Genomic DNA, 26674 nt, shown 5'->3' on the forward strand with positions numbered 1-26674 from the left:
CGTACAATCTATTGTAGCTAAACGTTGTGTGAACGTTTGGTTGCTGTAAAGACACAGCGTGAAACCTATCAGAGTATTGAGTGTGTACCAGAAGGAGACGTGGCCCTTACCTCAGGGACTCCCAGCTTACGACAAGCAACTATGAAGTTTTCCACGTTAAGTCGGCACTTTGCTGAGCTCAGCTTTGGCTGAAAATATCAGAGAAAAAAAATCATTCAGGTCACTTCATGTTGGAGTGAAACATTGCTTTGCACAAACACTTCATTAGTTGGGATTTTTTTTCCTCAGCAGCAGAGAAGTCTGATGAGATGTTTGGTAAGAAGCCTCATCTGTGTGAGGACATTTAATGTAGGTGGGTGCAGAGCCAGAGACAGCTTTGTAGTCAGCATTAGAGATTTGAACTTAGTGTGGGCTGCTACAGGTAGCCAGTGGACTGACATAAGAGCACGCCGCCACATTCCCGATCATCGGAAGAGGTTTCACTGTGCACTGTGTGCTGAGCCTGGAGTGTGGAAGTGGAAGCTCGGGCATGAGAGAGGGACAGTCATGGTCAGGGATGGAGGACGACAGGGCGTCCAGCTCATCCATAAAGCCAGCCAGGTGGCCTGGTGGCAGTAAATGACTTTAACTGGGACAGTTACTGTGAGATGTTAAATGTGATGGAATACAACAGTGGAGTAACTTTGCATTGGTTTCCTCCTCCACGACCAGATGAACTGTATGGGACAGTGTGTACTTAGTGGAGAGTGCAGCTGGGGGGCAGTGTTGTCTGGTTTGGTCCAAGTCTCAGTGACAGCAAAGAGCGCCAAAGAAAAGTGGTTGGTACAGACAACAGTGAACAGCTCCACCAGCCCATGAAGGAGGAGGCTGCAGTGGACGAGGACTTTTTACCTTTTTACAAAATAACAAGAAGCCGGGTACAGAGCAGCGACACACAGCGTCACAGGTAATGAGACCTGCTCGTCTTGACCTGTGTCCATTTGCCCTCAGTCAACACACTCAGTATCTGTTTTAGAGGTCCAGTGTGTCAGATTTACACAATATAATATTCAGAACATGTTCATCAGTGTGTAATCACCTGAAAATAAGATTCATTGTGTTTTTGTTACCCTACAATGTAAGCAAACAGAAGAGGAGTTCATCATAAAAATCAACATCTCCAACAGTCCAAAATAAGAGAATTAAATGTGGACAAAGGAATATCAGGTCCTAAAGCTGTCTTAGTCAATGAATTCATATCTGATTATGATGTTGGTTTGTTTTGTCTCACTGAAACCTGCTGCAGGAGGATGAATATGTTGCTAACATTAGCTACTGCTCATACCAAACCAAGTACGGCTGCAGCAGCAAACTCTGACTGAAGTGAACTGAGCAGAGCAAAGTTTCACTGCTCATGACTTCAACTTTCTGTTCCTTTAAAAGAGTTCTCCAGTTCTTCAGAGCTGAACATGTTCCAGTTGTAAACAGCAGACTGAAGTGGAATTATTCAACAGTGATCTGAACATCTCTGATCATAAACTGACAGCTGACAGGCAGAGAGGACAGACTCACCACCGCCGGGGAGGGAATGTGGATGATTGACACGGAGCGCGGCCGGATGTGATTGACCAGCTGGCAGAGGACGGTACCGTTGGATAAGGCCTCGCCGAGATCCTCCGGCAGAGTGATCTTCAGCCGAGACTCCAGAGTCTGAGGACAGACGGATTATGATGTCAGGTCTTTATTCAAAAGCCTCTTAGACCACCCACTGGTAAAACCCAAGATTATTACAACCATGTTTTGCATATGTCAAATGGAAGCATCTTATATTGTCAATACAGCTGACAGGATGTGCGATGCTGTCAGTGTGGAAGAAGTTTTTTTAATTGAAGAAACTTGAAGGACTGATAATGAATGTGGTTACAGCACAGGAGCATTGGAGGACACACAGAGAGGAGACAATAACCTGACTCTAAACACTTCATTCATACAGGCAGAGGAAAGAATGAGTGACAGTTAAAAACCATGATACATAGTATAGTTCACCAGTTTGGACGTTCTTTGACAAACCCTCCACACAAATACGATGACTGATGACCCTCCACACACCTGAACGTGCTGCTTCTGCTTTATTAAACTATAAAATATGTGCCTATTCCATTAACTACAAGTCTTTCATTGTGTACAACAGATTTATGGTCACCAATGGCAACAACAACTGAGGACTGAGCAAGAGAATGCCATGCACTTTTACAGCATGTGAAGAAGACAGTTATGCTCCACAGTAACAACAATAATAATAGATATATTCCTGCATTTCTGTAAAAATCTAGGTCATATTCAGTGACTGAACTGTCTTCCATAATCCCTTTAAAAAACAATGTGTGTGTTGTTGTGTACCTTGCGTAGTTGTGTGATGTCCGGTCTCTCCTCTTTAGGAGAGCGCAGCATTGTGCGAGACTCACTCCTGCCAGACTCACCCAGAGTGAAGATGGTTCCTGACAGAGAGACAGCGTTTATCAAACACTCAATGTTGAATGCTGAAAAACTTTGATATCTTTCTAGTCTTCTGACCACTCAAAGCGCTTTACAATACATATCTCATTCACCCATTCACACACTGATGGAGCTGCATTCAGGAGCAACTTGGGGTTCAGTGTCTTCAACATGCAGACTGGAGGAGCCGGGGATCTGTGTGTTCTGTTGTTTTGTGTACCTGTGGGTTTGACGTTGCTGCGGGAGGAGGTTCGGAACAGGAAACTGTTGGGTTTCTGGGCCTGGCCAGGTGGAGGGGACGTCTTCGGGGAGGACGGGACATCTGACACAAACATTCAGGTCAATGTTACAGATGTATTATGGAAGATAAAACAACACAGCACATTTATATACTGCTGGAAGACATGACAAGACAGAAGTTTGACAGTATAAGCTTAACTCTGTCTGTGGAGTTTACTCAGGAGAGGAGGACATGAGAGGGTTCAAAGCTCAAGAGCAACTATGAGGACCTCTAAAAAAAGTGCTGCTTGCAAAGTCAAGGATGAACTCTCATGAATGAAGGTGGGTGAAGTGCATCAGGAACAGGCATTTATTGAAAAATCTGAACTGATGACATCTCTGCAACTTTCACACTTTACAAAGTCACTTTGGTTGGATTGGACTTAGAATCAACTCATAAGCCAACATGAACTAAATCTACTGAGGAAGATGGCGTAACATGATCAACAGCTCCACAACTTCCTGCTGCCATTGTTTTGTCAACTGCTGCTTCCAAGGTCAAGACTTTCAGTTATATCATCATCAACGTTGGAGTGTCAGTCATTTCAACATATGGTTATGTCACTTCCACGAGTACATTGACTGCTCATGTGAATGAGTTGCTCACAGCTTTATGTGCTTTAGTGTAAAAATGAACAGTTACACATGCAGAGGTGTTAAACAGGAGGTGTGGCAGGTCACCTGAGGACTGGATCTATACTGATGATGACGCTGTGTCCCTGTATACAGGTTCAAACTTGTCTGTGGGTGCACTATAACTTGTACTTGTACAGCAGGTCCTGTGTGCGTGTGTGTGCGTGGTACCTGTTCTGCTGCTGGAGCGGTGTAGATGTGTTGAAGGAGACACTGAGCTCATCTGCTCGGCACTCTAATAAGAAAAAGATCAAAATTCAACATGATTCAACCAATCACAGAGGCCAGCTGTCAGCTGAGGAGGAAGTACTCACTGCACATCGCTGCCGGAGGCCTGAGTGGGAGTTGCTGTTCTCTGGAGATCCACCACTAGGGGGAGACAGACACCAATGTTAGCGGACTGCAGAGAACCAACACCCTGAAGTGACCCTCCATTTGTAACAGCACACACACAGGAAAGGCAAGAATGAACTGAAGTGTGTAGAACTCCAGGAGTCACTCAGTCGTCTGTCTGTCTGTCTGTCTGTCTGTCTGTCAGTCATCGTTGTTTTATCTGTTCAACAGGCCTTACTTACGCTGAACTACTTCCTGTCTGTGGTGTGGCAGCCACATGACTTCCTGTTTTAGTGGATGACTTCAGGAAACTGCAAAGTTTGACACAGAGAGTGTGTGATTAGATCTGAGACACCAGAGAGTGTTTCTAACGTCATGTGATGTCTGCGTCCAATCCGTTCACATGCTTCAGTCCTTCTGACAGGACATCATACGCTGCATGAAGTCTGAAATGTTAGAGAAACGTTGTGAATGAGTTCTTACTTGGCCTTTTCTCTCTGCTGCTGCTGCAGACGCTCTCTCTCCTGCCAGATGAACAACGTGCCCGGCCTCTTCCTCTCCTCCAGGCTGGGGCTGGAGGGGGACAGGGGAGAGGAGGAGCTCGACGATGGGGGGCACACCTCCACGTGGAGGCTGGACCTGAAAACAACACATTCTGATTGAATATTTGAATCTGAACATCTCAAAGTCTACAGAGGGTCTTGTGAGGGAGATGAGACAGAAACTTGTTTAAACTTGTTGGATCTTGTACGAGTGACGTGCCACCAGCAGCTTCATTTAAAGCTATTGTAGCCAGATGTGATGGACAGCAAACAGAGTTAACAGAAAACTAGCTTTACCAACATGATTATGTAAGTAAGTTATGGTAGTTTCTGAGTTGTATGCAGGTCAGTCCACACCTACCATGTACTGCATTGTGTGACGATTGTGCTGAAGCAGAACATCGACTTGAAATAAGTGTAAAATAAAACAGATCTCTGGGAACATGCAGCTTTATTGTGCAGGCTGCTTTTATCAGTTAACTGTTTAGAAACGTGTCCAGTTTCCATTTTAAGTCTGAATTCTATTTTCAGAAGTCCCAAAGGAAGTGTTGGAAGCCAAGATTTGGAACATCCGTTTGTTCAAGCTACAACATGATTGGAAGCATTTGTTGAGGAGATACACGGCACAGTGAGAGAGCAGTGACCACACTGAAGCACGTACAGTACACGAGGCTTAATGAGGGGCTGAGCATTGGATGAATGTTCGTCATTTGGAGAGATAATAAAGCTCAAACATTTGGAACAATGCTGCATGCTGCTTGTTGAACAATATGTAGCCGAGGCCCTGCTGAGACACTAAATCTGTACAGTGTGGTTATCGTGGTTACAGCATGGCTGCACACAAACAGGGTGTGAACGACTGACGACGACACAAGAAAAATATGCTCGTATAAAGTTTGAATATGGAGCCTCCATGTGACAGGTCAGCAGCTGCTCACTAAACATGAAGCCGTGTTTCTTATTTCATCACACCGCCATGTTAGCCACTTTGTGTTTGGGAGTGGGGTTACTTTGTTGTTTTTATGAGTCTGTATCATTTATGATGCTGCTGGTGTACATGGCACATGTATGACACAGCTACAGAGCGTGTCTCTCTAAGATGGGGCTGTGGCAACTACATCAAAATGGAACAACTAAATGGAAGGACAAGGCGAGTCAGTGGTTCAAGACTTGTAACTTTCCACGACAACAGCACCCACAGGCACTCAGCATGCACAGTGTGAGCGGCCCTGTGAGTAACACTGTAAGTAATGAGAACTCCAGTATATTGACTTTTCCCAGCTCTTCAAATACTCTGCAAAGTGACCTTGTAAAGCATGCAAGGAAAAGAGAGAAAGAGAGAGATAAGAGCTCGTCTGTCTCCATCACTTGGAGTAACTGAGTACACAGTTTCCAACCAACACACTGATAGGTGTACATGTACAACTGTCGCACACAGGCGGAGCAGAATTAAAAGTGATATGTAAATCTTTTCAAATTCACCGGGACACTCGGAGCAGGAGCTGTAAACAAATGAGACCTTGGTGGAGGTCAAACACACACACACTTCCCGTAAAGCCTGAACACCAGTGCCCTCTTTGAATTGTGCCAACAATATTGAACAGATGAATCAATATTATCGTTGTATTATTTAAAGAGTTAACAGATAAACTGTCCCTCTGTGACTTCTTTCACACCCTGTGTAACAGTGTTGCAGCATGGCACTAACAGGGTGGAACGAATCTGAAACCAAGACTGAAACCACAACACGAACGTCCAACGAGTGGTGGTTCCATCTTCCAGTGTCATGGTACCAGCTCTGTTTGTGAATACACACACACGGGGACGGAACAGAAATGTAAAAGAGTTTCAGACAGAACATTTTGACTGTGCGCTGACAGTCGACTGAAGTCAGGTTTGTCTGTGGAAACACTTTGAATGTGACGAGGCATGGAAGCGACCATGAATTTGGAGAATCGTCACTGCGTGTCACTCAAGCACAAAGTTACATCACAGCTGGGTCAGTGATGATGGCTCCAACAGACGTATGACCTTTAGCCCAGAGAGGCCATGCAGCCGCAGGATAAACATTCGGTTCTGTTTTATCTGACATGACTGCATTATGATTTAAACTGGATTACTGTTTGTGATGTAAACATGTCAGTTTATTCAGATCTAATGAATACAGTCGTACCTGTGTACTGCTGAGTCCTGGCTTTGGGGCGGTGACGAGTTCTCCTTCTGCTCCTGGAAATCAATGACACAATCAATAACTTCCCTGTTTTGAGTAACACACAAGGCCAGATGTTGAGCAACACACGTGTGAATGGTACCAGAGGAGGTGCTGTGAAAGGAGGTGTGGGCGGGTCCGTCTTGATCTCCTCCTCCTCTTCCTCCGTCACACTGCTGTCTATGAAGTCCACGTGCTCGGCCTCTCCGTTCACTGCGAAGAGGAGATTTTAATTTATAGGCAAACGGGTGTACGGTTTCACAAAGCAGCTGCAGGCGTGTCCTCCTCACCTTTTTTAACTTCCAGAGGAGATCCATCCCCCTCTCCCTCTTCTTCCTCCTCCAAGTTCCTCTGGTCTCTGCTGACCTCAGCCATGCGGAGGGAACGCTCGGAGAAGTCATCTGCTGACTGGACACACACACACACACACACACACACACACACACACACACGCTGATTGGTAACACTAGAGATAGATTTTATAGATTTTGCAGGTTTGCCATCAGTGAACACTTTAACTGGAGGATGTTCTAACCATGTTTGCTTTGTTATCTCAGTCTGATATTGCAGCAACATGCAGCGTGAGAACATGTGACACGTGTTAATCAACATGTACTGTAGTCTGTGTGTGCGTCCAGTGTTCACCTCATTCCCAGACCACCGTTTGCTGCCGCTGTCCACGCTGTTGAAGCCAGAATCCAGCCCTCCAAACTGACCTGTGAACAGCTCCTGGTCCGACAGACTGCAGGGAAACACACACACAGTTACACAGTGGTTCATTAGTCTAAAGGGCAGTGACTCATGTTTGTGTCTTCTGTCAGATCCTCTCGTTTATCTCCGTCCTTGTCCTGCCTGTTTCATGGAACTGTCTCAGTGTGCAGCTAACACGAGTCTCATCCATCCTCTCACCTCATGTTCACATCCTTTATATTCTAGTATGTGAGCTCAGAAGTGTTTACTGTGGTGGCAGAAATATTTATTTCCATAATCCTATAATGACTAGCTGCAGCAGCTGCTGCCTTCAGTAAACAGTACTTATGTCCAGCTGTCAATTCAATATGAATTACGACTGTTACCGCTTTCCAACATTTCTATTCTTCTTCTTGAGTTAATGTTGAAGTCCTGAATACCTGTTACATGAGTGTGAACATCAGTTTGATTCCACTGTCTCTCTGTAAAGCTGCACACTGCAGGCCTGATGGAATGTTCCATGACTATATCACTGCAGCTAGCCTGTCTCTGTACAAAGTTCAAACACACACCTACAAACTCACAAAAGGAGTGTATCAGCTGGTGTCCATTGTCGAAAATATATCTATGATTGGCGACATATTGTAAAACATGTGACGAGAATAAAAGAAAGCAGGTCCTCTTTCTGTCCTTCTCACCAGCTGTTGAAGCCGGTGGGCCTCAGGTGTCTCTCCAGCTCCTCCTGGCTCCTCTTGCAGGCCTCCATGTTGAGGTACTTGAAGATGTGGTATTTGCCCTTGGAGCAGATCTGTGCGGGAGGCATCTGCAGCGGGTTGTTGTCCAGCTGGATGCTCTGCAGATGCCGGAGGTGGCGGTAACACAAGGGCACGTGGGAGATGCGGTTGCAGGAGACATCGAGGCGGACGAGGGGGAGCTCGGATATTTCTGAATGACACAAAGAATTTGAGAATTTATTATAATATACATACAGAACTATTTACACTTTAACTGGTTTGCGTATTAAAAGGGCCTCCACTAGTTCAGACAGGTTTGACTGACAGCCTTTATCTGTATGTAAATGTCAATTTAAGGACGTACTTGAGGATCTCCACTTGGTAAAAATCAGAACTTGGCCTTTGTATTTGCTTAGAAAATGCTGATGCATCCAGTTCCTGTGCACAGGTCAGTTTCCTCTCGGTTTTAGGAAGTAATTCCTCTCACATTTCCTACTAATGAGCTCGGGAATGAGCCACTAATGGTGTAAGATCCATTAGACCTGCAGTGAGAAGCAGCTCAAGACTTGTACATGAAAACAATCAATATCTACCAATAATGATCCTACAGTTTGTTCAGGGTGTTCCAGTTGAAGTGTGGATGAGATAGAGTTATCATCTTCTAGTTCATGGAGTCTGCACAGACGTTGCTGAGGTTTCTCAACATGAGCTGAGGTGATCAGAGATCAACTAGAGGAGGTTTGAGGTCGCTGGATGGGGTCAAGTGTGTCCATACCTTCAGGCAAAGTGGTGAGCTGGTTCCTCCTCAGGTTTAAATCCCTCAGACACTCGAGTTGGCCGAGCTCCGCTGGCAAACACTGCAGCTCATTACAGCTTACATCCTGAGAGAGGAAACACACAGAGTGAACACAGTGAAACTAAAGCAGTCATCTGATGTGACCGCTGAGCACTGCACTGCTTTAAAACACAAACTACGGACTTTAAACTCTGACCAAACAAGACGTCTACCTCACCACCACAGGAAGCTGACTCAAGTTTAAACTCCACTGTTGCTTTAACTTATAGTACAGAAAGATACTGTTAATAAGAGACAGTGTGTGTGTGAGCGTGTATATCATACCAGCTGTCTGAGGTGTGTGAGGGAGAATATGGAGGCGGGCAGCGAGCACAGCTTGTTGTTGCTGACGATGAGCACTCGCAGGAGGGGAAGCTGAAACACCGACGGGGGTAAACTGGACAGGAGATTACGACTGTGGAGACACACACACACACACACACACACACACACACACACACACACACACACACACACACGGTGATGTCATTCAACTGGCATATCCATCTGGTCCTGGTGCAGAGTGAACTGGACTTCAAAGCTACAGAGAGTTGTGCGTGAAGGGAAGCCGCCTGAGTGATGCTGAGACATGGATCTGTACTATTTCTTTATTTAGCACATGACCACCATTAAATCAAGTCAAGTCTGTTTGGTGCTCGCCCACTCTTTCACTCACGTGCACTCTCTCCCCTCCCTGTGTCTGTGTTTGGAAGGTAAACATGGTCGGTCCACAGACAACACGTTGGTAATGTGAGACCACATGTCACGCTTTTATCTCAGTGTAGACTATTGACACACGTCACCACTGAAAACAAACTGCAGTGCAAAAAGTCTGAACTCCTGGTTTACATGATGTGCTGCAGTAATGCTGTCATGGGACTGTGAGTTAAGCAGTGCGTGCACTGTGATCTTTAACAGGTTGGGACAAACAGAAATCATGGAGCCAGCAGTGTTTGTCAGTCACTTCTTCTTTGACGTTTAACAGACCTGTCAGACTAGTTTGAATGAAACACAAGCTACAAGAGGACAAGGGACTAAAATCTGGATCAATCCAGCTTCACATCGCTCACACTGAATGTAACAACTGTTGTCTTTCATTCTGATGTTGAGTCAGGACCTTTTGTTCAGTTCACCTGCACCCCTGAGAGCTTTTGTTAGAGTCAAAATAAAAAGCTTTTATTGGATTAACTAGACAGAGACTGATGGTTACCTAACACAGTAAGCTGCTGCACCATCTGTGCCAAGTGGGTCCGATGGTAACGTGTGTGTGTGTGTGTGTGTGTGTGTTGTTGAGTTACCTGAGGTTGAGGTAGGTGAGGGCCTGGAGGTTGCCCAGGCTGGAGGACAGTGAACGCATCCCATTGTGGTAAAGGCTCAGCGTCTCCAGAGAGATGAACTGACAGAGCTCCTCCGGCAGCTCACACAGGCGGTTCTTAGACAGATCTGACAACACAAGAAGAATCAGACATCACACTGATGATCACAACTTCTCCACATTTGCCAACACACAATAGAAGAAAGACACAATGAACACTTCATTTTGATCTGAAACAGACTGCTTGGAGATCCAGTGGGGATGGGAATATGCAAAAGAGCTCGCTCTGTCTGTCTGACATTCAAATTCTGATTTCTTTCTTTTGGAAGTGAAGCGTCTTGCTGATCCGCTGGTCTAAAGCAAACACTGTGACCAGCAGCTTTAAATCCAGCTGTAAACTTTTGTTCCATGTCGTTCACCTCTCTCTGCCCTCATGTTTCCTGCCACTGTCAACTGTCAAATCCTGGCAGCGTGCCATGAAAACGCCACGACAAACAGTGAGAGCTTTCACCAAAATATGCAACAATAAATACAACTATTTCAGCACTTGAGATCAAACGTGGAATTCAAAATAAATGTTTCCAAATCAAGAAGAGAAGACAGTTAGGGTTGTTTGAGTGCTCAAAAAGAAAGCAGCAGAAGATGATGTCCTGATTTTTAGTGCCAAGGGTCAAACTGAAACCTACAATTCCCATGATTTTCTTACAACTGTCCTGCCATCAGCTTAAAATACAAGCTTTCAATCGCATTCATTGTCTGCTTCTATATTTACAGTATGACAGCACCAAAAGCACCAGTCTGATATTGAACAAACAGCTCCGAGCAGGGAGCCCACACCGCTCTGACAGAGTCCTGGCATGGACCAACACTCGTCCACTTCTCACCAAAGTGGGTGAGCGTTTCCAAAAATAGCTGCTATTGGCTGCTTCCCGCTTTCTGTTTCCAGAGTTACTGTATGTGGGCCGTCCTCCTGAAGGACGTGGAGAGCAGTTTATTCTGATGTCAATCAACAGTTCAGCTGATCCGGCCATGTACAGCTTCACAACTTTGTCACTGCTCAGCCTGAAGAGTGAGAGTATTATTTCATCTTTACTCAATAAGCCAAACAAAAACACTTCCTACAGATGATTTCCATCACACTTTATCAAATTGACTTTATTATTTGAATACAACTCTCAGATTTAGAGATCCTAGTGATCAGGATCATTTTCTCTGATTAGGTGTTCACTCATGGTTAGAAGAATGCAAAGCATAGTCAATAACAGGAAATTATTATTATTATTATTATATTATTAATTATAATTTTACAATTTTAAGACGTAAACCTGGACTCATTTATTCTACAGATTAATCACTTCCATAGATAACTGTTGGTTGCAGCCCTAAATACAATATAAATTCAATTAAAAATTGAAACTATTCATTTTGCATTTTGTGTCCCTACATTAATTATTCCGTTATCTCTCAGTATGCCAAATATACGGAAGAAAAGCATTTTTGACTTGGTACATGGCAGGCAGGCTTATTTAGCTTGTGTTGTAAATATTTTTCTCTCTGACAATAGATGAATAATAATAAGAATAGGTTACAATAACAAATGCTTTTTATTTTGAAATAGAAATCACTTTCAGCACATTTCCACCAGCATCTGTCTCTGTTGTGTGCTCCACTGCACGTTGTGTCTACTTGGCTCTCAAATCTGGTGAATTTGCACAGGTTCATGCACCTTCCATTCACCATGGAAGATGAGGTGAGCTCTGAGCTTAGGTCTAAGTTTCAGACAACAGTACAGCTCACCAGCCCTGAACCAGCTGAACCACTGTTAGACCTAGACAAGTACGGCAGATTAAACTGTATGGGTAAATAGCTTCAGAGCTAATGCTAGATCCAGTCAAAAGAGGCAAGGAGAGCTAACGTCTAAGGAGCTCACTGCAGCAGGAGTGTACAAGAAATCAGTCAGCTAGTTTCAGGACAGGACACCAGCAGAGATTCTAAAATCAAAGACTTGAAGCTATTTTAGATGAAAATGGGCTCATTAGTGTAGGTGGCAGGTTACAGCACTCAGGGAGCAACACCCATATGTGCTACCTACAAAACACAGATACTCTGAGCTACTAGTTCAGCACTGCCATGAGAGAGTCAGGGATACTCTAGTTCAGATGAGGGAGAGATACTGGGTTTTAAAAGGGAGACAGCTAGTTAAGTGGGTGGTATCACGTCGTTACATCTGTAGGAGGTTAAAGGTGAAACCAGCTCAGCAAGTGACTGCTCCATTACCCAGAGACAGAGTCAGAGTCACCGCCCTTCGAAGTAACTGGCGTAGATTTTACAGGTCCACTGTATGTGAGGTCTAGTGGACAGCCTAAGAAAGCATACATTGCACTTTTCACTTGTGCAGTCACTAGAGTACTGCATTTAGAGTTACTACTGAAAAGTTTCTCTTGGCTTTAAAGAGATTTATTGCTAGACAAGGGCTGTGTAAGACCATTTACTCAGACAATGCCAAAACATTTAAAAGAGCAGAGCATGACCTTTGGAAGTCAGTGAAAGGATCAGAGCTCACAGAGGAATCACATGAAGTTCATCACTGAGAGAGCTGCTTGGCGGGGTGGCTTCTGGGAGAGACTTGTGAGGAAGATCCTGGGGAAAGCATGTTTAGGTTCTGAGGAGTTAACAACCATGCTCACAGAGGTGGAAGCTGTGTTGAACATGGGAAAGAGATGGAGATACCGGCAGAGAAACCAGCTTTTTAAAGGATTACTTGATGGACTTGAAATCAGCTCACAACTGTGAGACATCTACACCCACTGAGCTGAAAGTGGGAGATGTCATCCTGGTCAGTGAGGACAACACACCCCGACAGACCTGGAACATAGGCAGGATAACTCAACTGTTTCCAGGGAGAGATGGACTCGTTCACTCCTGTAGAGTTCATACATCCACAGGCAGTTTATTAAGAAGACCTGTTCAGCTTATTTATCCAGTAGAGATTAATTAATTCTCCAATAAGTGATTGCATTGTGATGTAATGAACATGATAGTGATGAACAACTGTTCATCAGGCGGGAGGATGTTGTAAATATTTTCTCTGACTGGTCTGATTGAAGAGTTTCTTCTCCTTCTCCAAATGTCCCTCAATCATCAGATTCTGAACTTTTGTGTCTTCAGTTTCTCTCCTCACTCCCTCAGAAACGGTTTACCTTCCAGGCATTGCCTCACCTTCCCAAACATTCATGTTTCCTGACAGTGAGCTCAGTATTGACCCCGTCATCAACATATCCTCTGCTCTACACAAAAGTCAGGGTGTGTGTGGAATAAAAGAAAAGTGAGCGTGCAGCAGGCACTACAAAGCTTCCATATATTGTCTATAGAGCTGCAGTTATTCCAAACAGCTCTCGCTGGCAGCCGGATGAGACAGAAGTCTGTCAATGGCAGACAGCCCAATGGCTTTTTATTGATTGCTGTTGGAGGCAGCAGGGCTGGAGGAGGAGGAGGAGGAGGAGGAGGAGGAGGCAGCTCCTCTTTGTTTGGGCTTCTATGGGGACTTTTGGAAGACTTTCATCCTGTTCATTGCGTCAGACTTCCTTTAAGACTTAGTTTTTCTTCATCAACTTTAGAGCTGGAACAACTAAAAAAATGGATGAATCATTTTTTACTAGAAATAAAATGCCAAATGTTCATTGGTTCCAACAGCCGTGTTGATTTTCTTTGTCTTGTGACTGGGTAAAGTGAAAATCTGGAGTTTTAAGATGGAAAACGAGGACGTCTCAGGAGATTATGAAGCTTCATTTCACTATTTTTAGTTGCAGTCCTAATCGAGATCCAACTGAACAACCAAAATCAAGAGAAGATGGCAAACCCAGCCCATTTCTCATCTCTAAGAATAGCTGATAACTAATGGACAGAATAAGTGAATAAAAGAAATGAGGTCTGACTGTACGTTCAACGAAGCACAAAGGATACTATATATTCTATACGGCTTAGTAGTGAACAAAGAGTTTCATCTTCATTCAGGACCATTTCACATGGCCTTAATAAACACACCCACGTGGTTTAATGTATGTGTGTGAGAGAGTTTTCTGTATATACAGTAAATGTGCGAGTGGCTCGATAGTGTACAGTAGCCTGATCTCTTCCAGTATTCACTGTCCCATAGCTGCAGGGGAACTGTATGAACAATAGGTGGGGGTGGAATAGTGTGTGTGTGTGTGTGTGTGTGTGCGCATGTGTCTGTGTGTGTGCGCTCTGGGGGATGGAGAGGTTGTCTCGTCTCTGTATGTGTTGTTTCTAAAGACAAGCAGATATCTGGGAGCTGCAGTCTAAAAAGGAAGTGCTGCTTTGAAACTTTGCTGCTGCACAGCTCGTACACTAACACAGAAGTGTCCTGGATTTGTCTGATTGAGTACACACACATTCTAACAGCTCAAAAAGGTCAAGGCGTCCTCTCTCTCTCTCTCTCTCTCTCTGCTTAGTTTTTCCCCTAAGAGGCATTTCTGCCCAAATGTCCTGGTAGCTGTGAAACAAAGCCAGACCGACTGACTATGAGCATCATGGGAAAAGCACGTGCTGTGGAATGGGCAGTCCGGTCCAGTCCAGTCTCTCACTGGCCTGCCATGGTTCAGACAGCAGGACGCTGGCTTTAAACAGACTCTCTCTCTGGTCCAGAGCCAACTCTGTCAGGCTCAACAAAGCTGCATGAAGAGGAGGAGGAGGGGGAGGAGGAGGAGGACCGACATGTCATCATGACAAGAAGTGAGGTCCTTCCGGTTCGAGGGTCTGACTCACCCTGGGCCTTGTGATTAGTTTCCAGATTGTCTGGAGACAGTTCACAGCTGGCATCATAGTGAGTGTCAAATGTGTTCTGACAGGCTGTTTGTAATCTGTGTGCTACACTCAGAGACTTAGTGCAGAGCAACACACGGGCACGAGCACAAGCACAAGCACGAGCATGGCAGGATGTGAACTTTGAAGCAGTGATGTAGAGACAGCAGAGACAGAAACTGTTCTGATCTGATCTCTGATCAGACGCACACTGACGTCCAGTGTGACCGAGTTCTGACCACAGCACTTTCTACTTCTAACTGTGCATAAATCTGAAGTTTTCACATGGCAGATGATGAAAACCCATATTAATATGTTGTAAAACTAAAAGCTCAGCAGATGAGCTAACCCACTGACAGGGGACAGGGGAGTGGAAAACATATTTCTCATGACAAAAGACATCTACTCATATTGAGTATTTACAATCTGACACAGAAAGTCAATAAGTTTCTTCAGAGACAGAACAGGTCACGGGGCGTCACCTCATTTGACAGGATTAATCTGTGCTGGCCACTTTAAAGTCTCTGCTGACCTGGACTGACCCCTGTGGAATCACCATGGTGACCGTGCTGATTCTGCGATAGGCTTAAAGAACGGGGTCAACCTATCATTAACCTGGAGAAATGAGCTTGGTTAAGCATCCAAGCAGATGCACACAAGCACAGACATGTGTAGGTGTTTATGATGGGAACCAGGCACAGTACCTGAGGGGGGTTTGGAGCCGCTCTGACTTCACCTGTCTTTGTCCTGAGTCATACTCTTAGACCGTCTTAGCTGCCACATTGAAGCTGCAGTGTGCTCTGCGAGTTTCAGCGTACGCTGGCTCCGTCTCCACACAGCTCCTCTGACAGCTAATAGAAAACACCTGCTATGAAATCACTCATTTGTGTTGCCAGAAGTGCAACATGCTTACAGAGTTTCAGCCCACGCAGCACACAGCAGCAGCCTCCTGCCGTCTGTTGATGTACGTGTTTGTTGTTGGACCTGCATGAAACTTGGAACTGAGTTTACAACCGAGTTTACTCCGAGGGATTCAGTCATGTTGTTGTTGGATTCAGGTCCACGTTCACATTGTGGAGCATTTTATTCTATATACTGGGCTATAAATATGCATTGACCCCTCTCTCTGCTGGTTCAAACGCAGCTATTGCAATTGAATTTGAACTCCAGATGATTGGCTGATCTGGAGGCAGGTGACATACACGGTGGCAGCTTAGGTCACCAAACCACACCCCCCTTCTTCCGGTGGTGCAGCGGTGACTTTAAGAAGGTCTGACAAAACAACTTTCAACTGCGTCACATGATCTTTATCAATATACAGAGTTTTCTCGGTTGTCATGGAGATAGATCTGTTGCCCAAACTGCTGTGGGTAATATATATTCATAGCAACTGAGCTTGCATATCAATGAACCGTGTCAATGACACTTGAGCAAACCCTATCTGCTGATAAAGACCATGTGATAAAGATAAAAGTTCAGAAGCTTCATCTTACGAAGGGATTTCAGACGTCTGTTCAGCCGTGTGTAAACAGGATATCAAAGGATCAGCAGAACAAGGAGGGTTGGCCCGTCAGAGCAGAACACTGTGTCTAATTACAGGTCAGGATGTGATGGACGATCCACTTCAGACACGTACATCACTGCTGACCCACTGACCTCCAGAACTTATGACAGAGTGTGAGCACAACTCAAGTTTCCAGGAAAGCTCCATCAAACATCAAACGGTTTAACATTATGGAAAAACAAAGGAAATACACTCATATATGCTCATACTCAAGAATGTGTTGCATAACCTGGGCCTCACTCAGACACACTGACATAATGAGCCAGGTCTTTACGCTGCTGTTCAAAAGTCTCACTTCATTTTATGACTCTGGATTCTTCCAGTTGTACATCATGCAGCCTGATAGTTCAACACTTGTTTCACTTGGTAATGGTTTCCAAAGATGACACAGTTCAGATTCTTCAGTCTTCATTATGAAGCATGTATAAACAGTGCCTGCACATGCTGCTGCGCACTGTCAGAGTCAATTAACAATCTAATCTGTGTGCAAATCGTATTACCTTTTCAAGTCACAAGACAGCTCCTGTAAACCGTCTGACATACCTGATGTCACGCTGTCCACCGTTATGGGACGATTAACTCATCATGTTATTGTTGCTATGGTGAAAACCAGGTGTGGTTTGGTGCATCAACAGCCACATTTCGGCACTAGTCCGGACTCGCTCAAAATCAGGTTTAGAAACTGATACCTGAATTCACCTGTCGGTGCTCAGTACGGTTCCCACCGACCTTCTTTTCTTTGGTTTTTTACCACAATGACAGCTGCCTAGTGTTCACTCAACAACAACCTGCTCAAGCTGTAACTTCATTCATCCAGAAAGCTGCCTAAGATGCTCAGCACGAAGCCAGAGCTCTGAAATGTTGATTCAAAAATGTATCTGGAACATTGAAGGAACATGTGTTGCCTTCCAAATCTAACGTGCCTTATGTCTCACAAGCTATTTGATCCAAATACTTAAAGTTCTGTTTTAAAACTATGAAGATGACAAACTTTGAAATGATAGATATGAACTAAACACGTTCAGCCAATGAGAAGACGTCTCATGCTACTGGAGTTGTTGTGACTGAAGAAACACTCCACACACCAGCTGCAGACAGAACTTCGACTGCACATTAGCCAAGTTACTGTCTGTAACGCTGATTAACAACAGCTGATGAGCTGCAGCCACCAGCGTTTGTCATTTCTACCAGCGATGAAACAAGACGCTGCTACCTCCATGTTCTGCACACTTTGCTGATGTGAAAGAGAGAGCAGAGATAAAAGGTTCAACCACACATGCTGTGAAACACTCTGCTAACGGGAGCTGTTGTTAAGGAGAGAGGTTTTGCAACAGCAGGCTCACTGAAGATTTATTTCAGCTCATACAGATTCATTAATATGTGCCTGGATCAGCCCTGAGGCCTTCTCTAGGATGCTTCAAAAACAAGTTCTCAAACACACCGTGTCTACGCCTCTGTCATGTGAGAGAACAACCAAAAACACACAGTCATACATCTGCACTCCTGACCAATGACTGTCTAAAGTCTCTTTTCTTGTATGCGACCCTGTGAATGTCATTACCCCCTATCTGAAGGGTTAGGGTCACTTCACCTTTGAGTGTAGTTATTCACAATCTCTGATCCCATGGGCTATCCTCTGACACTGATTTAGCCTCTGGGGTCAATGTGAGCTTCCAGAGTAGCTAGCAGATATCTGGAAAATTGATAAGCATGGTTATCCAGGCCAGGCCTCTGCAGTCTGATACGCTAGAATAATGAGAAAGACGCTAATCTCTATGAACAGGTCTCTGCATATGAAGGCAGATCGTTTCTCAAACATGATTGGTTAATGGTGTGTATTCATATGAAACACCGTTGGCTCTAGATGCTAGTTTTTGAAGCATCACCTGGCCTGAACCTTTGGCATTGTGCACCGTTCAGATTTGATGCCTTGCCAAGGTCAAGCTGCTTCAACTCTGACCTTGTTCGTCGGTCACCTTTCGATGCACAGATGAGATGATTATTGTCCACAACATGACCTGAAAGGAGCCCACGGAGGATGGAAGCTCATTCTTGGCAGGAAGACTCTTGGCGGGCAGACAGGGCGAGCAGGCTTGTGAAGAATCAATGGTCGCTGTCAGTCTCTGTCATGGAGGGAGCTTCAAAAATAACTCAAAGCCTCAAACAGGTGCCGTTTACTGCACGGCTACTGCAGTCAACTGTGTTTCAGCACGCTTACCAAAGAAATTCCTTCAAAGACAAAAGGCTATCAGATTCCTGAATGCCTCACCTGCTTTAGGGTGGTGACAGCATTCTAAAAGGGCACACGATAAAGGCATTAAGAATTTTTCCATGAAAGACAAAGAAAGATTTATGCGACACCTGATGAAGATCTGATATCTGAGAAAAACACGTAAAACGAGAAAGAGCGAGGAAATTCATAGCACTGGTATGCAAAGAAGTCAGAGGGTGAGGAGGAAACATCCCAAAACAGATTTGTATGATCTCTGCTTTGAATTTGAACTTTCTTATTAGTGCGTGTTTATCTGAGTTGTGGCTCTGTCTCATCTGACAAGCTGGGTGGCACAGAAGAAGCATCAAGGACGCCAATTCCAAATGCAGAATGCCTGAAAATTTATTCCGTGTCACTCAGCCAAGAAACACACACTCACACACTCCGCTGAGCCCTGAGCGTGACACTGAAATGGAAGACCCGGGGCCTCCCTGTGTGTGTGTACAGTGTTTGTGTGTTCACAAAATGAGGCTCTGCTCATAGCACGTCCTGAAGAAGGGAGGTGACGTTCACGAGAAAAAGAAAAAGGGTACAGAAGGAGGGGTGGAGTGAATGAGTAACAGGCATATAATACCAGCAGGAGAGCGCAGACAAAGGAGGCTGAGGAGCAGCCAGAAAGAGGAGGAAAAAAAAAAAAACAAAGAGGCCAACCATGAGGGTGCCAAAACCCCACGAGAGGAGTGACTCAACAAAAAGAGGAGCTCTTCACTGCTTTGAATCCACAGGGCTGGAGGGGCTGCTGGGAAGGACCCTGACATGACTGAGTCACAGGGAGAGTGGAGTGGCTGAAGATGGATGCATGTTAACAATGATAGAAGTCCAGTGTTGACTCTCATATTAATGTCTTCTATACAAAATCATGAATATCAATTCAAATACTGGCTCATTTATTATGCGAGAGCCCGCCATTCCATCGGATGCTGTTTGGGTTCATTTCACGACGTTGCCAATGACAACACAGCTCTGTGTGTGCTGTAAGACAGGATGTGGCGGTGTTAATTCCTGTTCCAGTGTTAGTTACAGCCACGCTGACGACACAGGCCCCAACTCCGCGGCTACGTTAGCACATGTGCGTGTGTGGGTGAGTCTGTGCTGCGTGACTAGGCCTGAGTTTGACAGCCGAGATAACTACACCGTGTTCTGGAGAGGAGTGAAGCGATGGAGATGGAACTGGCGCTGGGTACTGCGAGTGAGTCAACGTTCAAATCAGGGCCAGACGTTTGGAGCGGCGTCAACTACGTTTAAAAACTTAGGTCAGTTGTTAATCTTGGGAACACGTTGTGAGGGAAAGTGTTGTGAACTCAAGGTTCACTTCCTGGCTCTAAAAAGGAAAGCTGTGCTCATTTGACAACAGCCACGTGACTAACTGACTGAAGCCAGAGTCTGCAAGGCACATGGAGTCAGCACGAACTACCAAAAGTGGCAATTTACATGTTGTGTTGACTTCTTTTAGCCATTTTCTCACCAACTATGTCTGCAATGTGGAACATGTCACTGTGTTTTTCTGTGTCCTTGAAGGCAGCAGAGGAACGTGCTCCCACACCATAACAGCCCCAGCCGTCACCTCTGTTAGCATGTGGGACTTTTGCTTTCACTTTACACCTCACATTCACCTCTACATTTATTTCCCATGGTGCATCACATTTCTGCATCTGCCACGGCTCTGTGACTGAGTAGTAACTGAGATGTCTTGTGTGGTTGCCAGTCAGTCTAAGGTGACTCAGCGATATGACAAGATGCTACATGTAAATAAGAGTGTTTTGGTGGAGCTACGTGGGCAGATTAATCCCCTTTCCAGTATTTGTGCTTGGCTAAGCTAACCACGTCCAAGACTATTGTATTACTGTCAACACCTTTGCCTGGTCCACCCCCGCCTACAGTGTGTAGAGCAGGGGCCTTAGTCTGGGATAAACCATGCTAAAGACACTTCATGTGATGATAGGGATGAACTCTTCTCACGTGTTGTGCTTGGCAAATCAAGTCAGACATGATTCACTTGGCCTCCCCTCAGTCTGTCTCCTTCCTCCTCTCCCATCTCTCATATTTACTTCTCTCCACCACCTCCTCCTCCTCCTCCACTCTTCCTTCCCTCCTGCAGACTGCAGGGTTTGCCTCTCGTATGCAAAGCGCAAAGCTTCATGCAAAAGGGGAAACACACTACGAGTACACTCTCCTGAGGACACAGAATGAAGCACACAGAAAACAAGGCTTGCATTGACAGAGAATGAGAATGAAGAACTAGTCATTTAGGGAGCGCAGTGGGCCCAGAATAGAAGGAAATACGTTGCAGTGTAGCTAACAGCGAGCCACGTTCAGTCCTTTGCCATGATTTTTCAATCTGCGCAAAGATCATATCTCAACCTATTAAAAGTGACAAACAGGCAAACGCTAAACAGATGGTGCAAGTGTAAAAGTGTTAGAATTGCCATGGCAACGGCATGCACACTGCAGGAGTGTCACAACAGTTAGACCACAGAAGAAAAAACAGTGTAAGTGTTTATGCAATTCCACCATGGTGCATGGAGCCTGCAGGCTGGTATCAGACATCTGAGATGATTCAGGTCACAGTTCCACAGCAGCACGCTCAGCAAACAGCGTGCTGCCGGAGTCTATGAGGGGCACTGTGCATATGAAGACAGTCACAGTATTAATTAGCCTTCCAGATGTTCTTCTGATGAAAAACACACGTCAGCAGCACACATAATCACCCCCACGTGCACACACACACTGCAGCTATTACCACCCGTGTATTAATCAAGTGTGGTTAAGGAACGGTTAGAAAAGGATTGGATTAAGTTAGATTGAATATATAACTAGAACTTTCTGGACACAGAGAAAAGGGTTTTTTCAGATGAGACTAAAAATAGAAACATAAATTAGAAGGAGGCAACAAAATATGACAAAATACAAAGTATTTAGTATCAAACAAGAAAAAAATACTCTGTCACTAGTTTTAGACGATGCTCCCCAAACATAATCGTCACTCTTATGATTCTTCATTAAACAGTATTTAACTGACTAAATATATGCCAAAGACACATTGTGCACATAAAATCAAAATGTAGAATCATTTAATAAAAATGTCACATTATGAAATGACATGTTTTATCATAGACTAACTGTTGAAAGCATTACTAGGTATGACCACGCCATTGACAGTTAAACTGGCACATGTGTGCGCTTAGAAGATGTGCGGGGTAGGGCTCTCCAGCAGGACGGAGCAGAGGGTGGGAGGCTGAAGGACAAAAAAAGAAAACCCACAAAATAGAATCATGACGTCTTCCCAACTGAAATGTACAACTGAATATCATCTGCATGGAAATAACAAAAAATACAGTGGCTACTAAGATGTCAAGAACTGGGTAACATGCAGTAGAAATAAAGTGTAGAGCAAGGAAAGTGGAACAGTAAAGAGTCCCTGCCTCAGTGTGTCTGTTACCATGCTATCTAAGCAATCTAAGAGCAAGCACCTCTTTATACTTCAACACAATAAGAAGACAATGAACATTCAGCTCTCTTGACCTATTTTAGCCAGACTACTGTCAGGGGTTAATCCCTGGTCATCCCACAAGACGAGTGCAGGCCCCCACATATCACTGCTCAATAGTACACTTTGTATAAATCTGTCATGGAAGTTTCTCAGTTCATTAAAAATGCTCTTTGGACTTCCTTTATTTGGAAGCCTTATGAAAAATGACAGAAACATCCTTACAGTACAGTACAGTCCAGAGTCACGTCCTCTGAGAGGAAAGGACAGTTTAGTAACTAGCTACACTCGTCCTATATGAATTTGGATGAGTGTAACTTAACTTGTAGTGAGTGTGTATACACAGAGCTCATCATTTGAACCCCTCATAGGCCCCATGCCTTCTCTGTGGTGCTCTGCCTTCCTCAGTGAATCAGCCATCTGGACACCAAACACTGCGGGAGTTAATGGATCTGCTGGGTTACATAAGACAGGCAGGCCCTCTGCTTTTTCATTATTCACCAAGCGGTCCACTCCACAGCATTAGATTATTTACACACACTCTTATAGTGTTACGTTGGGTTGTGGGACAAACACAGAACCGGGGGGGAGTGGGACTGAGGCCCATTAACTAATGGCTTCCTGCTGAGCCTGGAGGACACAGCAGCTCCAACACGACAGATAAAGAAAATACAGATGCAAACATGATGGCCTGCTTTCACATCTCTGGGTCAGCAGGCCCCAGTCCAGCCACTGCATCATCTGAGTCAGAGGTTTAAACAGAAGGGGTCCTGTGGTAACTTTACACATGCATCACTGAGATAGCTGTGATGGTCAATGTAGAGATTAACCACATGACACGCTCTTCACTACCTTTCAAAATAAAGGCTTGAATTTTTTTTAGTTAAAGGATCAGGCTAACAGTGTGCTGTCATTTTATTACTGAAAAGAGGAAAACCAACAATGAGCTGTCCAAAAACTCTGGGTGACAAGTTCATTCATCAGAACCACACACACACACAACCCCCTCCCTGCTGCCCCAAATATTCACTAGAGCACCAAATGTGGATTCATCTGCCGCTAAAAATAGTCCGAACAAATGCACCATTTATCCCTGTGTGAATAAGGTTTGGCTATAAAAAAACAACAGTGACCAGCTGTTTTAGGAAATGAAAAAATAAAAACTAGATCCAATAATGCTGGTGTTATTGGTTAGAAACGTGCGTCTCTCAAAAGATAGATCTAACAGTGCTCCATCCTGGGTGGATCATGACTTGGCAATTCATCAGTAGGGACCAGCTTTGGTGATCATGTGGTCTTGACCTTGCATGAGGTAGCGGTTCCCATGCTAGTAGCTAAGATGGAGAAGAAGCTAGCTTGTGTCATGACAGAGCGGGAATACAAATGTGGCTATGATTCTAGAGAAGACAAACACACACACACACACACACACACACACACACACACACACACACACACACACACACACACACACACATACACACATTTCCTGAGGCTGTCCAAAATGATCAGAACACTGGCAAAATATACAGAAATGTCGAGATAGGGGGGTGGTCGGTAGCGTAGTGGGTTAAGCGGCCTGTGTGTAAGAGGCTAAAAAATAATCTTTAAAAAAAAAATTGAAAAAATGTCAAGATATAGAACTGCCTTTTAAACATCTTGTCTTATACCTAAAAATAGAGAAAATAACCAAATAAATATGAAGAAGCTCATAGGGTGAGGCTCATAGAAACACAGTGCAGAGAGAGGGTTAAGGATGTACTGCAAGGTTACGTGTTGTATCTCTGAACATGTGACTGAACTGCACAACTGCACTTATTGAAAGGAAATAAAAAGTAATAAATAAATAAAGTAAAAATCCAATTTTGATCAGTTATTTGTACAAGGAAAATTCAGCAGTTCCAACCTCTGAAGTAAAAAATATTCTGCAGGTTCAGTATCTTTTTAACTTTTCACAGCAAACATGCTGATTAAAATTCAACTCGGATGACTTTTTATTCATTGCTTCTTCTGTCATTGTAACTGATGATAATTGTGGTCTGAGGCGACACAGGCAAAGTTTGCTGTTGCCTGTGACATAATGGATGAGGCCACACCGGCCGAGAGAACGCTGCTGTGAAGCTGAACACAGTTCAAACCCACCACAGCTGAAACAAATGACTTCCCCATTCTGAAGTTACATATGATGAAACTGGTGCAGAAGAAATTTCAGATCCTGTCAACTCATACAGCTGACATGTGGTCAAACAGGAAGGCCTCCACACTGTAAAGCAGCTCCGAGCTGCTCTCCTCCAGTTGCCTGATAACATGTATCCTCATTACTCAGTGCCTGAGGAACAATAGCTATGGCAACTGTGGAGAAGGTCTGCCCCGTGCTCCCTCCTCCACACATCCAGACTGCAGAGCGGGCTATGTATGGCACAGTATATGTTTGCTGGCAGACTGGTGGTGGTGTTGTCCTACAGCCTCTCCTGTCTGTGTCTCTGCCTTTACTCTAGTTACCTCCCCATGGGACTGAGGAGGAACCCCCCCTCCCCACCAGCTGCTGTGCTCTGAGAGAGAAAACACAGCAGCAGGTTTCAGACAGACTGAGAGAGAGAGAGAAACACTGAGACATGAAACTAAAAATACTGGAAATTACTGTAAAGCATGACAAACACTGCAGGCTCATTTACACTCCACTGGACTGAATAACTGACTTCTAGAATGATACAAGCCACACCATTCATACTTGTCCAGCATTTATCAGTTCATGAAAGATTCCTTCCAGTTTCCACATGAATCTTTTTTTGAGGAAAAAAGAAGATCCATCTGGCATCTTATTGTCACTGACATTTACAACAAAAGTCCTTTAAAGCGGGCTCGATGGTCGGATGGAAACACGTCGGCTGACGGAGTGTGTGAGGCAATCGTGGAGGCGAGGCGGTGAGGACGCGAGGAGAAGAAGACAGACAAAGCAGAAGTGAAGACTGAGTGAACAGGCAAGCCACATCCGCATCACAGAGGAAATAAAAGACGGGGGGTGAACACACACACACACACACAGCACCAACATCCATGCACACAGTCTCATTTAATGACACGGAACAGATGTAAACAACTGACAGAGAGGCCTACAGACAAATGCTGTGCTCGCCACACACACACACACACACACACACGAAATCAGGGCATGCTCAAGCCGACCATAACCAGACAGTGCAGTTTGGTACTTTCTAGCAGCTTAGGCAGCTTCTCAAACCAGGCCATTTGTTTAAGAGGACGTTGCATCACTCGACACTGAACTAAAAAAGAACACGTCAACAATATGGGAAAAGTGATAGTTATTATTTCGGCCTCCTTGCTGCTTCGAGCTCGTAGTGATTGGCTGGCAGTGTTCAAGTCTGTGCCACTCCCTGACGGCTTCCTCTGTCTGCAGAGCTGCACTGCCCAGAGGTAAACACATTTTATAGGTTCATCACAAACGTCTAGTTAAGGGCATAAACACATGAAAAAGTGATGAAACGTCATGTGTGGACTGGGATGAAGTCATGCTTAGACAGGATTCCTGAAAACAGATGCAGCTCATGCTGAGCAGGAAGTCTGACTTGGTTTCAGAACATTCTAAAAATGACTCAAACAGGACCAGGAGTCTGCAGCCTGGCTCTGTGAGATATGTTAGCATGCTAACATGCTTGCATCGGAAAGTTTCTGGTAAATTTCCAGTAACTTTCCATAGGAAGATAAGCTGGGGAATATTGGAAATATTCCCAAATATATTTTTCCCAAACTATATTTAAGTTCCCTCTTAAGGGCCAACCTTCCATTTTGTAAATTCAAGGTTTATTAACCTTAATTCCTATAAATTCACGTTAATTCCCATAGAAAGTTTCCAACTGAAAATTCACAGAATTTTGCAACCCTACCAATGATGGCGATAACTGAATTATGGGTTATGGATTGCCAAAGTTACTTTCATTGATTCAGTGATGGACATGGATGTCTGGATCAGACACAAAATGTCAACCACAACAGAGTCATCATTTTGGAGTGATCCCTGCAGGACTTGCCCGCATATTTCATATTTCATGCTGGATCAAAACAGTGGACTGACCAACGTAGCCTTTCCTGGTGCCAGAACACTACCATGGCTATAATATCCTACAAGAGCACATGGTACAGTTCACACTAACTCCCATAGCAGCAGCAACAACCTGCCAAGAAAAGCTAAAGTGTACCAGCCCCTGCTGCGTCCACTCCACGCTACGCAGCTATTCTAGGAGCTGTCAGAGCTGCCCAAGCTATACTCTGCACCATGTTTTGGTTTCTGTGCACCAGAATAAAGTCCAGTCTCAGCCCTAACGTACAGAGCTGGAGCCGGGGACTTTGTTTTTTTTGGTGCTGTGAGGCTGGATCACAGTTTGAGCTCAGTGAAGCTGTTTGGAGTCCAGGCTAACCACAGCTGTCGTAATCACAAAGGAGAGAGCTACTGAGAGCTGCCTTTAA

At 44.6% G+C, this 26674-nt stretch overlaps 1 protein-coding gene across 1 annotated transcript in view; it reads right to left on the reverse strand.

Moving 5' to 3' along the window:
- Positions 1 to 26674, reverse strand: part of lrch4 (leucine-rich repeats and calponin homology (CH) domain containing 4) — a 35540-nt gene that overhangs the window by 1697 nt on the left and 7169 nt on the right. Inside the window, exons 2-17 of the mRNA XM_019255668.2 lie at positions 10029 to 10173; positions 9016 to 9145; positions 8671 to 8776; positions 7860 to 8106; positions 7117 to 7213; positions 6762 to 6879; positions 6575 to 6684; positions 6436 to 6488; positions 4204 to 4359; positions 3963 to 4031; positions 3702 to 3756; positions 3559 to 3622; positions 2696 to 2797; positions 2380 to 2477; positions 1552 to 1689; positions 111 to 188 (exon numbers count right to left, since the gene is read on the reverse strand). Of these exons, the coding sequence (XP_019111213.1) occupies positions 111 to 188; positions 1552 to 1689; positions 2380 to 2477; positions 2696 to 2797; positions 3559 to 3622; positions 3702 to 3756; positions 3963 to 4031; positions 4204 to 4359; positions 6436 to 6488; positions 6575 to 6684; positions 6762 to 6879; positions 7117 to 7213; positions 7860 to 8106; positions 8671 to 8776; positions 9016 to 9145; positions 10029 to 10173 (1766 nt within the window). The remainder of the gene's footprint in view (positions 1 to 110; positions 189 to 1551; positions 1690 to 2379; positions 2478 to 2695; positions 2798 to 3558; positions 3623 to 3701; positions 3757 to 3962; positions 4032 to 4203; positions 4360 to 6435; positions 6489 to 6574; positions 6685 to 6761; positions 6880 to 7116; positions 7214 to 7859; positions 8107 to 8670; positions 8777 to 9015; positions 9146 to 10028; positions 10174 to 26674) is intronic.

Source organism: Larimichthys crocea, chromosome XIV, assembly GCF_000972845.2.
Source record: "Larimichthys crocea isolate SSNF chromosome XIV, L_crocea_2.0, whole genome shotgun sequence".
Taxonomy (NCBI): Eukaryota; Metazoa; Chordata; class Actinopteri; family Sciaenidae; genus Larimichthys; species Larimichthys crocea.